General features: G+C 52.7%; 1 protein-coding gene across 1 annotated transcript in view; it reads right to left on the reverse strand.

Annotated features, from left to right (window-relative positions):
- Positions 1 to 17,617, reverse strand: part of RHBDL3 (rhomboid like 3) — a 50,957-nt gene that overhangs the window by 18,508 nt on the left and 14,832 nt on the right. Inside the window, exons 3-6 of the mRNA XM_052658328.1 lie at positions 12,258 to 12,416; positions 7,797 to 8,021; positions 3,877 to 4,025; positions 1,968 to 2,080 (exon numbers count right to left, since the gene is read on the reverse strand). Of these exons, the coding sequence (XP_052514288.1) occupies positions 1,968 to 2,080; positions 3,877 to 4,025; positions 7,797 to 8,021; positions 12,258 to 12,416 (646 nt within the window). The remainder of the gene's footprint in view (positions 1 to 1,967; positions 2,081 to 3,876; positions 4,026 to 7,796; positions 8,022 to 12,257; positions 12,417 to 17,617) is intronic.

The raw sequence follows: 17,617 nt of genomic DNA on the forward strand, positions 1-17,617 counted from the left end.
GGTCAGACAGCCTGATCGGAGCCCAGCTCCACCACTTATGACTGTATCTTCTTAGGCAAGTCACTTTCCTTCTCCAAGCCTGGGCTTCTGTATCTGTAACAGGTGAAGGGTAATAGTACCTGCCTCAGGGGTTTGTTGCGGGGATTAAATACAGCCTGCACAGGACAGGCACTTGGCTATCTGGTCAGACCCCGCCTGTCTGAACCAGCACCCCCTCTCTGAAGAGGGATGCACACACAAGGCAGGGGAGGAGGAAAGGGTGCAGGCGGATCAATCAGCTCAATCCCGGAGATCAATGGTGTGACATGTGGTGACCAGAATGCCCTCTGCTCTGAATCAATGACTCAAATAGGACAGCGCACGTCATCTGCTTTGCAGTACAGCCCCACACCCTCAGGTTCAGCTGGCAAGCCCCCTTCTGCCTGTACACCATCCCCTTCTGCACTGGTGTCCCTTGGAAGTAATACCTGCACTGCTTCCCCGCTGGGCGTCATCTGCTTTGGACGAGACCTGAGTCATCTTGAATCTGTGTTGTCTTCTAGGTTACTCCGGCACACCCACTTAATTGACTACTAACTGCAAGTGTTACGAGCACTTCCCTGTTCCTCGCCATTAACCATCTGGGTCTCTGAGTAGGTAGGTATGGAAAACGTGGCTCTGAATCCCCAGATGTCGACACTCAGGGGTGTGTGGGTGGCTGAGGAAGTCTGGCACACAGAGATGCTCATCAGACCTTTGTTCAAGGATGCAGAAGGGGCTGGATTCTGGGAGAGGCTGGTGTGGGCGCTGTCCAAGGTGGCCAAGTTTTCAACCTCAGCCCAGGAGTGAAGGAGAACAGTGCTGGGCCAACCTCCCAGGCTGAGGGTTTACAAACTAGCAAACCAGCTTCTTCTGGGATAGATGGATGGGTGGGTGGGGTGGGAGGCTTCAGGAATCATAGAGCCTTCCGTCTTTGATTCCGGAAGCCCTCCCACTCACTCCCGGGGTCCCTGCCTGCCCTCTGTTTACAAGGCCCACGCTGCCCTGCTCTCCTGATGACAGCTTTAATGCCACTCAGAAAGGATTAAGATCTTACTTAAACACACACGCAAAGCTCCCTTGGGCACTGCTGTCAAGGTGAAGAGCTGAAGCAGCAAACCTTGTAAAGAAAAAAGCCAGCAATAAAGTTGGAGACATAACCAGGGAGATCCCTCTATTCAGAAGCCCAGTTGGTGCAGACTTCTGCAGAAATCTCCACTCTCCTCACCTCACCCCGGTCCATCGCCCCTCTACCGGGGCGGGGGACCAGGAGCTGGGACACTGTCCTCAAGGCCACAGTGATTACACGCATCACCGGCCACATGGGCTGAGTCAGCCAGGGCCCAGACTCCTCCAGCTGGCACAAGTGCTCACAACCTCTTGGGCCAGACTCTCTCCTACTCGCAGTGGGTCAATCAAGGGCCAGCCCAAGCAGAGGCAAGACTGCCCTTTGGGTACAGGTGGGCCCCCCCCAACCCCTGGGATCTCACTACCCTTGCTTTATTTCATTCTTCACCTCGCCCCACCCTCCTCACATCCAGCATGCATATCTCATTTTTTGTGGTTCAGCCGCAAAGTCGTGTCCGACTCTCTGCCCCAGATCTCATTAGTTCCCTCTTAAAGCTTAACGGGTGCCAAGAGAAGGTAAGGAATTTCCCCAAGTTCACACAGCTACAACACAGTAGTGAAAGACTGAAACCTCGGTCAGCCTGCCGGCTCCAAATCACATACCCTCCACCCGCTTTGCCACCACACGCCTCCCTCTCTGGGTGGCATCCCCGTCTGGTCTCCCTAGGGAGGTGGCGAGAGGTACCCAGAGGAGAACCCTCGCAGTCGGGAGCCTGGGTGATGAGCGTCCGCTGGAAGCCTGGGGCCTGCCTGACGGCACAGGGTCTCATCAGCCGCCCTGGGGAGGTTCACCCCTATGGACTCTGGGCCCACCTGCCTACCTGCCACAACACCGGCCACATAGACAAGCCCAATGCGGGTTGCTCCATGCACCATCTCCAGAGGCACCCCCACCAGGAGCTGGAGCACCACGTTGAGCCCCAGGTGTTCTATCCTGTACAGAGAGACCACAGTCATTCACTCAGCATGTCAAGAGGCTGGGGATCCAGCAGTGAACAAGATTCTATGGCTGGGAGCTCCCTGGTGGCCTAGTAGCCAAGAATCCACCTGTCAATGCAGGGGACATGGGTTTGATCCCTGGTCTGGGAAGATCCCCACATGCTGTCAGGCAGCTAAGCCCATGTGTCATAACTACTGAAGCCTGTGCTCCTAAAGTCCACACTCCATCACAAGAGAAGCCACTGTAATGAGAAGTCCTCATGCAGCAATGAAGACCCAGGGCAGCAATAAAAAAACACTTAAAAAAAATAACTTAGTAAGTCAAAGTTATTCCGCCAGTTTCTGTTGTGTCCACATCTCGGCTCATGAGGCTACCTAAGCAGGAAGGGCCTCCCCAACTCTCCTCCTCAGCCCTGAAGTCGAAGCCGGGACATAGCAGGCCAGGCTGCCATCCCCTCAGGCTCAGAATAGGGACATTCATCAGTGACCATCAGAGAAGTCTCTTCACCCCAAAGCAGCCTCCCCAGCAGGTGCAGCCAGCTGGGGGAGGCGCTGTGGCCCCTTTAGAAGCTCAGCAGGAGCAGAGGTTCACAGAGGAGCTTCCTCGTGGCCACTGTGGGTCATTCTCCCAAGGAAAGAACCATGAGGGCCCGGGTGATCTTCTTCCCATTGGCATCCCCACTGCCTGAGGGACAGGCACCCTCAGGGCTTTTCAACGCTTTCCCTCCACTTCTCTAGAGTCTGCAGAAGACACTGCAGAGGTCTGGGGTCCGGGGACTCTGACTGTCCAACCCCACGCTTCCACTATGTAAAGACTGTCTCCAGCCAAGATCGTGCATTCAAGAGACCTGGACCTGGGTGGTCACCTGGCCAGCTAGCAGGTCCTTATCATGGGGTAAGATGCACCCATGAGAACTGGTGGCACTCCAGGTCCCCAAAGAGGTCACATGGCTCTGTAAATGGAAACTGTAATATTTCCAGAGTTCCTCAAGAAGCCTCATGTCACCATATACGTAGACCGCCTTTCAACAAATCACTTATAGGGGCACTCACACATAGTTTATGGACAATGAACCTGGTGGTTGACCACATGTCCCTCTTTGCTTTGGCCACCAGGAAGCTCAGAATAAATCTGTAACCTACTTACAACAAATATATAGAATCACATGCTATGTATGTGTGTGCTGATCTCACTTTGCTTTCCCTTTCCCATATACTCTTTTTTTAACTGTACAATTTATATATATATATATATATATAATTTTATTTATTTTTGGCTGCACTGGTCCTCATTGCTTTGCACAGGCTTTCTCTGTTTTCAGCAAGTGGGAGCTACTCTTCGTTGAGGTGCGCAGGCTTCTCATTGCAGTAGCTTCTCTTATGGCAAAGCACAGGCTCCAGGCACTTGGGCTTCAGCAGTTGTGGTGCTCGGGCTTAGCTGCTCCTAAGGCATGTGGAATCTTCCCCACCAGAGACCAAACTCCCTGCACTGGCAGGTGGATTCATACCCACTGCGCCTCTAGGGAAGCCCCCTAAACCGTATAGTTTTAATGGCATGTTCACAGATATGCACAAACATCACCACCACCAACTCTAACACATTTTCATCGCCCATGCACTCCTAATAATTTACACATACAGTTTGGTATTAGATAAGTTTTAAGAAGCCATCTCAAATCCTGTGTCCAGGTAGACAAAAATAAACTAAAAAAATAAATTTCAATCCAGGCTCTCTGGACCAGTTATTTTTCTGCAAGAATTCCTGATAGAGTGAAAGAACGCCATACTCACCCCGCATGCATGAATATGTATGTCAGGTAACGCCAAGCCTGTGCTCGGAGCTGTGGATGGTAAACCAGGGAGTTCTTCAGGTATCGTGGGTGGGTTACCTGCAGTACAAATTGGCCCAGCGACACCCCATTATAAAGGAAAAAGGCAACCTGGAGGAGAGCAGAGAGTACAGAGAGGCTGTTACTAGGCAGGAAACTGCCCGGAAACCCTCCTGAGCTTATTATCATGTGGAATCCCTAGGGAAGTTGCCATCTGTCCTTCTCACACCCCTATGACCAGCACCCAGGCTAGCTCTCCACCACCTCACTCCATTTCTGTTCATTTTGTGTTCAGTGTTCACAAAATGGTCTCAAGGTCTCTGCCCACACTTCCTCGGTGCTAAGCAGAAAGGGTTCGGAGGATTTTAAACTTTAATTCCAGTAATAACTCACATACCCACTTGGGGGCTGAGGCAATGCCATATAAGTTGATTAAAAAAAAAAAAACTGGCAAAAGCCATGTAACATAAAATTTACCATCTTAACCATTTTAAGTGTAGAGTTCAGGGGCGTTAAATACATTCATAATGGGCAACCATGACCACTATCCATTCACAGGATTCTTTTCATCTTGTAAAAGTGATGAAATAAACGCTATATCCATGAAACATTAATTTCCATTCCCTGCCCTGCAGCCCCTGGCAACCACCATTCCGCTTTCTGTCTCTATGAACACGACTACTCCAGGGACTGTATGGAAGTGGAATCACACAGCATTTGTCTTTTGTGCCTGGTTTATTTCACTCGGCATAATGTCATCAGGGTACATCCATGTTGTAACATATGTCAAAATCTCCTTCCCAATATTTCATTGCATGTAGCTATCAAATTTTGTTTATCCATTCAACTGTCGATGGATGCTTGGGTTGCGCTCACCTTTTAGCTACTGTGAACAATGCTGCTATGAACACGGGTATATAGATATCTGAGTCCCTGCTTCCAGTTCTCTTGGGTATACACTCAGAAGCGGAGTTGCACGATCGTATGATAATTCTGATTTCATTTTCTGAGGAACTCCCATACTGTTTCCCACAATGGCTATACCACTTTACATTCCCACCAACAGTACACAAGGGTTTCAATTTCTCTGAATTCTCATCAACACCTCACGTAAGTTAATTTGTGAAGATGACTGAAGCATACTTGTTTAAGCCCAAAAAGAGTGTTTATTTTAACTATTTCTCCCTGGAACTCTTTCTACAATGCATAACTCATGTCCCTAGGTTCTTAATTTTAAGGATGCCTCAGGTGTTGATCTGGGCTGTAGGAGCAATGTCTTCTCCAGCAACTGATGGGGGTTTCGCTCCTGTACTAAATGATCCCAAATTCTTGTGTTTTTTTGTGACTCAGGTTTGCCTGTACATTTTCTTTTGTCCTCTCTTGCCATGCCTGGGGTGTCAGCAAGTTGTTAACCAGTTACCACAACCAGGTTCTTACTTCCTCTTGGTGGCAGGGAGAAGGCCCTCTTCCAGTAGCTTCCCATTATGTTCACTGTTATGGAATCAGAAAGTTAGGTTACTGGAACTGGATAGAAAACAAAAGGCTTGGGCTTTGGTATAAGGACTCTGAAACAGTTATTTCATCATTTTCCAGTTTCTTTTAGATTGGCGGTTCGAGTTTACACAGCTGAGGTTTCGGAGGGTCGGAAACCAATCTGGACAAAAGATCCGGCTCCTCTGGGTGACCTTGGGCAAATTACTTTAATTCACTGGTCGTCCATTTCTCTGGGGCGTCCCAGGTGGCACAGCAGTAAAGGATCCCCCTGTAATGCAGGAGATGTGGGTTTGACCCCTGGGTTTGGAAGACCCCTGAAGTAGGAAATGGCAACCTACTCCAGTATTCTTGCCTGGAAAATTCCATGGATAGAGGAGGCTGGCAGGCTACAGTCCATGGGGTTGCAAAGAGTCAGACTGAGCACACGTGTGGTTTTCCCATTTGGAAACGGGAATACTCATGTCTACATTTCCATGGTGATTGTGAGGCTTAAAAATGATAAACTGTAAAATGTTTCTTTTAAAGGGGGGCTTCCCACCAGGGGCTTCCCTGGTGGTCCAGTGGTGAAGAATCCACCATGCAGTGGAGGGGACCTGGTTCTACCCCTGGTTGGGGAACTAAGATCCCACACGCTGTGGGCATCTAAGCCTGCGCACTGCAACTGAGACCCGATCGATCTCTCCCTGTACTCAGTCGTGCCCAACTCTTTGCGACCCCATGGACTGTAGCCTGCCGGGCTCCTCTGTCCATGGGATTCAGCATGGATTCCCCAAGCTAGAATGGGATTCCCCAAGCTAGAATGGGATTCTCCAAGCTAGAGTACTACTGTGGGTTGCCATTTCCTACTCCAGGGGAGCTTTCTGTTTAGGGATCGAACCCACGTCTCATGTTGCCTGCATAGGCAGGCAGGCTCTTTACCACTAGTGCCACCTGGGAAGCCTGAAGACCAGACGTGGCCAAAATTAATACTTTTTTTTTAAAGATAAAGTACACGAAGAGCCAGCCCTGTGAGCAGCATCAGCTGAGGGAAGGCAGATGTAATTAGCTTAGGGTTAAGCCCTTCTGGGCTGAGCCTGGGAATGGCTCAGGGCTCCCAGCAGCTGGACTCCCTGGGAGGCGAATCTGTTCACCTAACACCATGCGTGCGGGTGGCCTGGCAGCAAACACAGCTTGCAAGCCAACTCGTTATTATTGGTCCTCAAATAGAAGTTAATAAATAGACCAACACAGTAAGCGCTTGGAGAACAAGTCCAAGAATATCTTGGAAAAATCGCAACTTCAACATGTACTTGGAGGAAGCCAGAACAACAAACCGAGGAGCTCTGGTCTGCAGTCCAGATATTCTGATTTAAGAGAGGAAGAAGCAGGACGCCATGAGGCTTAATGATCCTGCAGTTTGATTCGGCAGGAATTTTACAAGAACGTTCGCAGGGGCAGTAATTAGGCCCCTAGCTCTGGAAGAGAAACGGTGGAAATTATAAAATGCCAAAAGGAAGCCAAGCGTCAGTTTGAGAGCTGGCGCTGGGTGGGGGGGCCTGCAAGTTCTGGGGCTGAAGAGCCGGAAGAATTCAGAGTCCCTCATACAGGAGTGCTGATTCAGAAAGTGGTACTTTGGATCGTGTTGCATAAGATGAGACTTTTAGAATTACAATAGGTAAGGATGATTCCCTAAGGGGAGAATGTTCCTGCAAAATATGTGAAGCCCACATTTACCTGTTCATAAACACTCCTTCCCATACGTATTGATGTAATGCTTTTGTGCTCAGAAAGCACCACCAGCAATTCTCTGGCTCTAAACAGAGGAGTTGCGTGGGAGCAGGAGGGCAAGTCTGGTTATTCCCACTTTCCAGGTGGAAGATGGAGTCCAGGGGTAACAAATGACCCATCCTCGAGGCTCACTCCACTCACTCTGGGAGGAACTAACAGAAGTTGCTTTAATGAGTTCGCCTGGTGAAATGCCCCCAATCAAAGACCTTCTGACGCTCTTCTTGTTGCTGTTGATTTGTGCAGGGCAGGGAGGGTCATACAAGGGTTTTGCTGCAGTGCATATGACTTCAAGTCATGATCTTTGTAATACCTCTGTGGCCGAGGGGTTATAACAACACCTGCATGCCCTGTACCAGGGCCTGACCTGCCATGACAACTGCCATTTGATCCTCAACCATCACCTTTCGGTGGTGAAGGTGCTGCCCTTCCCCTTGTGATCTCAGATACCCTCCTGGAACTTCCCTAGTGGTTCTAATTGCTAGGATTCTATGCTTCCGCTGCAGGGGGTGCAGGTTCGATCCCTGATTGGGGAACTAAGATCCCACATGTCACATGGTGCAGGGAAAAAAAAATTATATCCTTTTGACCCTCCAGCAGCCCCTTCGCCACCCCCGTCCTTGCCTCTAGCAGTGTGACCGTGATCATGAACCAGGGCGGGGGGCAGCAGGTATAACTGTCGTAGTACCACTTCCGGTCAATTTCCCGGGGCAGGGTCTCGTAGGCCACGTGACGGATGAGTCGCTGGGAAAGGTTCAGCCCCTTCTCCTCCAGCAGGGCCTTGCTGCAGAGCCTGCGGTTCCCCTGCAGGATGGCCTGGCGAAAACTGTTGGACCGCTTGTTGCTCATCTACATGGGAACAGGGTGGGGGAGGGGGTCAGAACGGGGGTCTCAGGGGAGCCCCATCCCATTTCCCAGCCACCCAGTTCCTTAGACCGCCCAGGCCTGTGGCCACCTTCCTCTTTCTTCTGTAATAGTTTGCAAGGGGTTAAATGTAAGTTAACAAGCAATATTCACCAGGCTCTTCTGTGTCAGGGGCTGTTCTAAGCACATCACAGCTCAGCTCATTTGATGCAACTAGTCTACCTGCTAGATAAAGACCATGAATATCCCCATCCCACCAGATGAGGAGCCCAAAGCGTAGAGTTCTAAGAATCCATCAAGTCTAAACCCAGTGAGGCTCCAGAGCCTGGATTCATATCCATGATATCTCCTCCCACACACCAGCCTGTCATCCCTCACAATTTCCTCAGCAACTATTAAGCATCAGGTGTTGCCAGACACGGGAATACAGAGGTGTCGAAGGCTGATAAGTGAAAGTGAAGAAAGTGTGAAGGTGTTAGTCGCTCAGTTGTGTCCAACTTTTTGGGACTGCGTGAACTAGAGCCCACGAGGCTCCTCTGTCCATGGAATTCTCCAGGCAAGAATACTGGAGTGGGTAGCCGTTCCCTTCTCCAGGGGATCTTCCCAACCAGGGATGGAACCCAGATCTCCTGCATTGCAGGCAGATTCTTTACTGTCTGAGCCACCTAAGTAACCAGCAATCATGGTTCACAGTGAAGCCCACTGTGGGAGCACACAGGAGGGAGGCCCAACCTGGTCCCAAGGTGGTCATGGAGGACTTCCTGCAGGAGGTGGCATGAGTGAGAACTACAGGACAAGTAGGAGTCAGCATCCCCGGCCCCTGGAACCAGAATCCAAAGCTGTGCTTGTGGAAGGTCATCAGTCCTGAAGGACCCCAAGGGAACTGTAATACTCGAGGAGCCCCAGGATGGGCCCCTGCCCCACAGAGCCCTGGCAACCTGACTCCCACAGGCAGACCTGCTGATTTTCAGCCTCCAGAGGCCTCCGCTACCTCCCACACACTCTCCCCGACCACACTCTAGACCCTCCATACAGGGAAATATTCTAGAGACACAGCTCTCCCAACCAGAGTCCACAGTGCTGTCCAGGGGCTGCCCCACGGTCACTGGGTAGGGATTATCTATGTATTTCTGGGGCTGTGGGCCCAGCAGGGGACATCAGGCTAAACCTGAAGGCAGGAGTTCAGACAGGGCTGCAGAGGGGAGCCAGACAGACAAAGGCATAGGGGTTTGAAGCCCTGCTGGGGGCAGGGAGCTGGGGAGGATCTGGGTTCAGACCAGGCCAAGACGAATGAGTCTCCATCAGCAGTACCCGTCCCCTCTCCTGGGTTCTGCACACACCTGCAAAATCTGGCTGAAGCCTCCCCCCTCTAGCAGGCCTTCCCGGATGAACCCCTTCCAACGATTCCCTATTCCCATCCCCTCCAGGCCTGCAAAGCTTGGGCCTGGCTCTCAGTAGCTTGGCAGCTCTATAAATTTAGGCAGGGCCTAGGGCTCTGAGTTTGCTGCATGCCCAAGACAAGACCATGTGATCAAATTAGTTTGTAGCCATCCTCTCCCCCATCTCCAGGTGTGCACATGCACTCACAAACACACAGCTGCAAGACTCATGGACGGGAGGCGCTCAGCATGAGTACGGGAGAAGCAGTGAGTGCACACACACACTCACCATTGACCTTTGCCCTGATGTGCCTAGAACTGTGCTGGGCACAGCAGCGGCCATGGTCTCTGGCCTCACGGAGCTTATAGGAGAGACAGAGGTGTAAACAGCAGCCAAAGATGATGTCCCCTTTGTTATCTGATGCATTGTGTTATCCCGTGATATAAAGGTGGAGATGGGAGCTTGGAGAGTGATTTTCCTTGGAAAGTAGTTTTCTCAAGGACCCATAGTTAGTAAATCATGGAGTCAGGATTCAGATTCAGATCTGCCTGACTCTGGGGCCCATGCTGGCCCATGTGGTGCTTTCATGCCAGTTAGATAAGGGAGCCTCTTCTTCGAGGTGGATGCACCCTTTCCAGGCCTTGCTGAACAAAGGCCAGGGCAGATTTCAGTCCTCATTCATCTCTCTGCCTGGCATCCTTATACAGTCTACAACCTGTACACCCATACATGACAGCCCTGACCACTCAGCTGTAATGCAATGTGGTCTCTGTTAGAAGAGAGGCTTGCGCAAAGCACTGTGAGGGCTCAGGATAAGGTTAGTTCATCCTGCCTGGGTGGGAGTGCGAAAAGGTTCACAAAGATGCCGAGGAGTAAACCTGGTGGAAGAACATTAAGAGGCAACAAAAACTTTCAAACATTTCATCTTATTTAATCCTTGCCACCATCCTGAAGAGGCTTCTCAGGTGGCTCGGTGGTAAAGAGCGTGCCTGCCAATGCCAGAGATACAGGTTTGACCCCTGAGTCAAGAAGATCAACCAGAGAAAGAAATGGCAACCCACTCCAGTATTCTTGCCTGGGAAATCCCACGGACAGAAAAGCCTGGAGGGCTACAGTCCACGGGGTTGCAAAGAGTCGGATGTGACTTAGGGACTAAACACCACCACCACCCTGAAGAAGGTATCCTTTGGCTTCATTTGACACACGGGCTCAGAGAATCTTTCCCACTGAGTGGCAAAGGCAGAGCATTAAGCAGGACCCAGGTCTGCCTGACTCCAGCGCCCGAGCTCTCTGCCCTTCCCAGAACCTCCCTCCCGGTGAGCCCCTTCTTAGTCCCGCCCTCCAGGGCAGCCTTGCTCACAGGAATCCAGGCTCTGGCTGGCCACTCCAGCTCAGAACTTGAACAGAGAAATCTTGATGGCAACAAGCAACCTGCTGTTGCGAATTCACACAGAAGATTTCCTGAAGCCCCAGCTGGAGAGAAGCCACTCACTGGCTCTGCCATGCCCTCACTCTGCCCCGGGCTGAGCAGAGCATGCATCGAATAGGCTTGTGCTGGGGCTGTGGAGGAGCCACAAGTTCGAACCTGTGGTCTGACCTTTGCTGGCGCTGCTGGGTTCCCAGCCACGCAACTCATCTCCATGACCCATCCCGTGAATCCCAAATGTCCCCAACTTCCCTGCTTAATTGAGCTCTGCCTCCCATCCTGTAAAAGGTCTGTTCCCTGGGTCCAATCTGAACAGCAGATTACTTCATCCCTAAAAGCCTCACAGCTGCTCGCTGCCATCTGTTAATCTCTGGATGAAGGCAGGTCCTCAGTCAAGAGGCAATTAAAACACCACCAAAGCCCGCGCATTAGAAAGCGGACATGGCACGATGGCAGGTCCTGGCTCCCCCATCACTAACGCCTCTGAATTCCAGGAGCCTGGATGTTCAAGAACTGACTGTTCACACCAGTCATTTAGTAAATGGGTGACAAGAAGAGAGGCAACTCTTCCATTCCACCAAGAGGGAAACCGCGTGGAATCTCCCAGCCTTGTGTTCATGCCTCTAGTTCATGCAGCTTCTGCTCACATCCTATCCACCCACGGCGGGTTGCTTCCTGCTCAACCCCACTGAACCCCTTTCCAATCCTGCCACTGTAGCCCTGAAACAGCACAGCAGTAACCCCAGTGAGGAGGAAGTCCTGACTCTAAGACACCAGACCACTGGGCAGGATGCATGGGCCTCCTGTCTCCAGCCCCTCCGATCACCCAGGACCACTGCCAGCAGGTCTGAAGAGCTTCAGCCTTCACCCACACATCCCATTGCTCCTGAAAGGCCTGGCCTGATCCTCCCAACATCCACTCCCCAGCTCTTCTCCTGACAACGACGACTTCCCACTTCCAGCCCTTCATTTCCATGGAAGTGACTCTCCTCTGAGCCCCCATGGTGGGCACTGATCAGTTTGAGTCAATCAGCACATGCCACTGACCCAATCTAGGCCAATGGAAGGAAGGAAATCCCAGGCCTCATGTGGGAGCTCCCATAAAAAGTGCTCCTCTGCTCTCCTTTGGGGTGAGGTTTGAGGGTGTGAGGGCTGGAACAGCTGCAGCCACTTTGCTGCTGCCATAGTCAGGTCTGGAATGGCCAGGGGCTCTTCTGAGTAGTGCTGATGCTGTGGAAAGCAGAACCCAGAGATAAGCAGAAATCTGGTCCATGGTGATTTTCTTTTATTTGCTGAAGCCTGGAGTTTTTCAATGCTGAAGACCCACCAATCCAAGTAATTAGTTATCCAAAAGGGCCCTCTAAGTCATGCCCCCAAACAGGCCACTCCCAGTGGCCACTCCCCAGAGTGCTTACCAGGTTGACAAAATCCTGGTAGCATATCTGCCCGTTGGCATGGCTGTCGGCGAGAGCCAGGAGTACCTCCCTCTTGTGCGGGTCCAGCTTGGCACTGTGGCTGTCCAGGAGGCTCCGGAACTTGCCTGTACTGATGAAGCCTGTGTTTCCAGGGTCAAACTGAGGGAGAAGCACACACAGCAGCAGGGTCAGCGGGGCTCCATCCCCGCCTCTGCAGGCCCCAGATGCTCCATCACTGCTACCACCCATGGCTTTCATCCTCAACCCTCTGCTGATACAGGACCAGAGGGTGTCTGGACTGTTCCCAAGGCCCCCAGGGGAAACATCCAAATAGGGCAGACAACCACGAACAACCCTAGAAGGCCCTGGAGACCTCTGAGATTGCCCAATTCAACCAGCTGGTGCACAGAAAAGGGGAATGGAGGCTCAGAGAGGTGACTCTCTGCCCTGCTTCTGACCCAGGACAAGTGGGAAGTGGGAATGAAAAGGCAATGAGTTGGGGAAGAAATGTGGAGCCTAGGCTGGAGGGGCTGAGCGGCCCAGGCAAGAGGCCCCGGGCAGTGGGGAGCACAGCCTGCCAGCCCCTCTCCCATGCCCAGGCCACGTGCACCCCACATCCTACACACAGCGCTCCCCAAAGACTCCATGCTCTGAACGTCTGGTTGCTGCCCTTTTGCCCCTCATCTCCCTGGGAGACTCGGACTCACCCTTCCAACTCCTCAGATGTCCCGTGTCCAGCCAGCCTTCCCCCAACACACGATCTGCTTCCCTGGAACCTCCAACAGCCCTCCAGCCTCCACCCCACTATTTTCAACTCCTCTCTGGACACTGGTTCCTTGCAGGTTGGCATCACAACTTATCCCCGGGGCTCAGCACAGAGGCTAGCATAGTTTGACACTCACTGAAAATCTGTTGGGTGAATAAGTGGATGTTTGGGTGAAAAAATGGGCAGTCATTTTCCAAGGAATGGCTCAGGGGTTCCATTAGAAAAGGGACTGGGACTTCCCTGGCAGACCAGTGGTTTAAGACGCTGTGCTTACACTGCAGGGTTTGCAGGTTCAATCCCTGGTAGGGGAACTAATATCCCACGTGCCACTCACAGTGGCCAAAAGAGAAGAAAAGGAAAGAAAAGGGGCTTATTCGTCTCCCTCAGGGAAGCCCGTGACCTTCAGGTCCCCGTTCCACTGCTCCTTCTCTTTCCCCACAGAACGCACCCAGTGTCCCCGATCAGCACACACTAACTGGCTTTACAGACACCCAGAGCAGTTCCCGATCACAAGCTGCCTCCCCACTGAACTCACTGCACTTGGAGATGCTGCTGCGGGTTGCTTCAACTTTAACAGGCAAACGGAGAAGGAAACAGCAACCCACTCCAGTGCTCTTGCCTGGAGAATCCCAGGGACAGGGGAGCCTGATGGGCTGCCGTCTATGGGATCACACAGAGTCGGACACGACTGAAGCGACTTAGCTTAGCAGGGACTTCACTGGTGGTCCAGTGGCTAAGACTGTGCTCCCGATACAGGGGGCCTCAGGTTCAGTCCCTGACCAGGGAACTAGATGCTACAGGCTGCAACCAAAGAAACCACAGAATGCAACTCAGACCCAGCAGAGCCAAATAAATAAGTAAAATACATATATTTTATAAAAGGCATTTAAAAAATGAGTGAACAAACATTTCGGACATCTGCATGTGCACAACAGGGAGCCCGGAAAATCAAGCCCACTTTTCCGCCTTGCCTGGGTAAAGGTCAGTGAAGACTATTTTTGGAAAGGTTGATTCTGTGTGCAGCCTCTCTAAGACAACCCAGGAGATATGATTCCTTCAATCCTCCCCAGAACTTAATGAGAGGGGACATCTCAAAGGAGGCCTACTGAAAAGTCTGCACTTGTTCCCCACTCTCCACCCCAAATAACAGATTTCAGGGATGACACTTCTTTGGGTCCCACTGAGGAGTATTGCAGGAAACTCACCTCCACCCTGCTCCAGAAAGATCTCTAGGAGCAAAAGCACCTACTATTTGCTGAGTGTTTTTATGGGGCTAAATACCACTCCAAGCATCTCATGTATATGACTTATTTAACCTCCTACCACAACCTTACGAGTACGTTGTATAATTATCTTCATATTGAAACAGGAGGGAAGGGGGCAGGGCACAGCCTTTAAGATAATGACATAGCCAAATGCCATGACATAAACTTAGAACTAAATGACCGCGAGATGGCCGATGAGTCGACGTCCATATACAGACCTTGGGCCTCGGTATATACTCACTGTAACACATCAGCAAGCTAAGTGACACACCCACAGGCACCATGACAGCTCCAAGGCTGACTATCAAAGATGGAAAAGTGGATGGTGGCCCAATTCCTGGAAATCTCCACCCCTTCCCCCAAATAGCTGGACTAATCCTCCCACGCATTAGCCTGTGAAATTATAGCTAGCCCATAAAAAGTAACCCCGCCCCATTTCGATGCCACTCTCGTCTTCTGAGATGGCCCACACTCTGTGGACTGCGTTTCTCTCTAAATAAATTCACTTCTTACCTATCAGTTGGTCACTCACTGAATTCTTTCTGTGATGAGACATCAAGAGCCTGAGCTTCATGAAGTCCTGAAACCAGGTGTGGGATCTCAGTTAAAAGCCTGGGTGGGTTTGAGTCCAGGGACGTGGGTTCAAGTCCTGGGATGTGGGTTCGAGTCCCACTCTGAGTTACGTGGTTTCAGTCTCACAGATGAAGAAGTGAAGACTCGGGAAGATGAGCACAGAGAGGTTAAGTGACACGCCTGCGAGCCACAGAGCCGAAGATCCCGGAATTCCAGGCCCGGACAGCCCGGCACTACCGTCACCACTGGCTGCCGCTGCCGGTCAGCCTTCAGAGCCTGCTCTGCTGCTCAGGAGCCAAATGTAAGGATCAAAGAGGTGAGCGCAAAGCCCGGAGAGGAGGGGCTCCAGGAGCCTCCAGGGTCCACTCTAAACAGATTTTTCAAGCAGGAAAGCACTCACACAGCAACAGCTCTGATCTCCTTACAGCTCAGACGGGAAATGATGCCGGTGGTGGCAAAGTGGCAATGGCAGCAGCTGGGGTGGGGGTCTCCCGCTCTGCCTGGGCCCTAACCCCTCCGGCAACAGGGACTCACCAGCCGGGCCCTGCCTGGTTCCCTGTGGCCCTCGTCTTGGGTGGGCTGATGGGGGTTGAGGGGGGGTTCCAAGTAGGGGGTGTTCAGAAGCAGCCCTGAATCCTGGAAATGTTCATCCTTCCCCGCCCCTCCCCTGGTGAGCACCACACAGAGTGTCTCCTGCATCAGCCTGAGGTGTTGGGGGTGGTGGTGGGGGAAGGTGGAGGGAAGACATCCCTCCCCGGGGGCCCATCCAAGGCTCTCCCGAGGGATGGGGCAGAGGGGCTGGGATCAGGCAAGGGCCCCTCTCCTTCATTCCAGCTCCAGACAAAGAACCACCTGCTCCCCTGGTCTCCCTCCCCCACCACCCAGGGCTCCCTGCTGTCGCCCTAGTGACCGGGCCTGCCCTGCCCCCAGCCCCCAACCCCGCCCCGCCAGTTCTGCCCCCAGCATGTTACAGAGAAGGAGCTGGAAGCTGGCCGAGCTTCCCCTTCTCTGCCAAAACCCTACCTTTCATGCCAGGGCCAGACAGGCCAGACAATGCGAGGTCATGGCCACCCTAATAATGAGGCCTCAGGGATGAAGGAGGGTGATTGGGGGGAGGCAGAGAAAGGGAGAGGGCCAGCTGCCTGAGCCCCATGGGAACGGACACAGGGCACCTTCCAACCACCACCCCCGACACCTCGGAACAGAAGGGCAAGAGCACCGGCTGACAGAGGGCATGGATGGGGCAGGGGGAGCCGGGGAACAAAGGGAGCGAGTGAGGGGGAGACAGAAAGAAACAGAGAGGACTCATGCAGAAGGCGGAGAGAGGTGGGCACCACTGCCTGGGAGGATGCTGAGAGCTTCTAAAGGAGGCTGCAATGAACAAGGCAAAATCCCATTCTTGCCTCAGCCACGGAGCAGTTTGCGTGACTTCAGGTAATCATCTCGGCCCATAATTGCCGCGGCCTCACTTCTCAAGCAGAGTGAGCCTCCCCGCAGGGTGCAGTGGGCTGAAGCAAATGCAGGGCTGGGCTCTCCAGGGCCCAGGGTCGTCCGGACTCAGTGTCCAGCTCCACGTGCCTCATTCAAAGGAAGGGAAAGCAGCCGTGTTACGGAGGCTTCGCCGACCCTCCTGGACACGACTCCCACCCTGGGCCTCCTCAAGGGCAGTGATGGGGACAGGATCATACAAGCACCATGGTTTGGAGCTTTGGGAAAGACAAACCCTGTACATGCAGTTTCCAGGACTTCCTCGGCGGTCCAGTGGATATGACTCCTCGCAGCCAATGCAAGGGGCGGGGATCCTTGATCGGGGAACTAAGATCCCACAGAACACACAGCCAAAAACAAACACACCAACAAATGAATGCAATTTCACTTTCTCATCAATAATGTACCGAATGGGGCTCCCCGGTGGCTCAGCAGTAAAGAATCTGCCTGCCAATGCAGGAGAGGCAGGTTCAAACCCGGGGTTGGGAAGATCCCCTGGAGGAGGAAATGGCAACCCACTCCAGTCTTCTTGCCTCATTCAAATTCTGGGAAATCCCATGGACAGAGGAGCATGAGGGGCTACGGCCCATGGGGTCATGAAAGAGTCAGACGTGACAGAGTGAGTGGGCACACACGCAGTGTACTGAGGGCCCTGAAGCTGCAGGTCCTGGGTGCTCCAAGCCCACATTCGTCCACTTTGGGTGGGGTGCTCTCAGGGTGAGGTCCAGGCTGGGTGGGTTGGAGACAGCCTGACTGGGGCTGGTCTGAGGGTGGCGGGGCTGTGAATAGGCCCCAGGCAGGGGCCCCCCTGGGAGTTAGAAGCCGGGAGCACCCTCACAGCTGCCTCCTGGATAGGCCCGGCTGTAGAGGTGGGTGAAGGGGAAGCCAAACCCACATTCGGCCTGTGTGGGAGCTGCTGGGGCAGAAAGAGAGGAAAACACAGAATGAGGAGTGATCCTCCAGCAGCTCCCGCCCACCTGCCTGGGCCTTGAAAAGAGCTGCGAGACTGGGGTGGTGGGCGCTTAATCCCAGAATGCCCAGCCCCCTGGCCCCTTAATCCTCTGGGTTGCCGGTTTCTCCCCTGCCTGGGGCCCCATGCATGCTCGGCTGTATGTACATATATATATCCCCGTCTCCCGCCCTGGGCCCCCTCCTGGCTTACTTACAACCTCGGCTGTGCAAAGTGTTAGCGGTTCAGTCGTGTCCGACTCTTTGTGACCCCATGGGCTGTAGCCCGCCAGGCTCCTCTGTCCATGGAATTTTCCAGG

This window comes from Budorcas taxicolor, chromosome 19, assembly GCF_023091745.1.
Source record: "Budorcas taxicolor isolate Tak-1 chromosome 19, Takin1.1, whole genome shotgun sequence".
NCBI lineage: Eukaryota > Metazoa > Chordata > Mammalia > Artiodactyla > Bovidae > Budorcas > Budorcas taxicolor.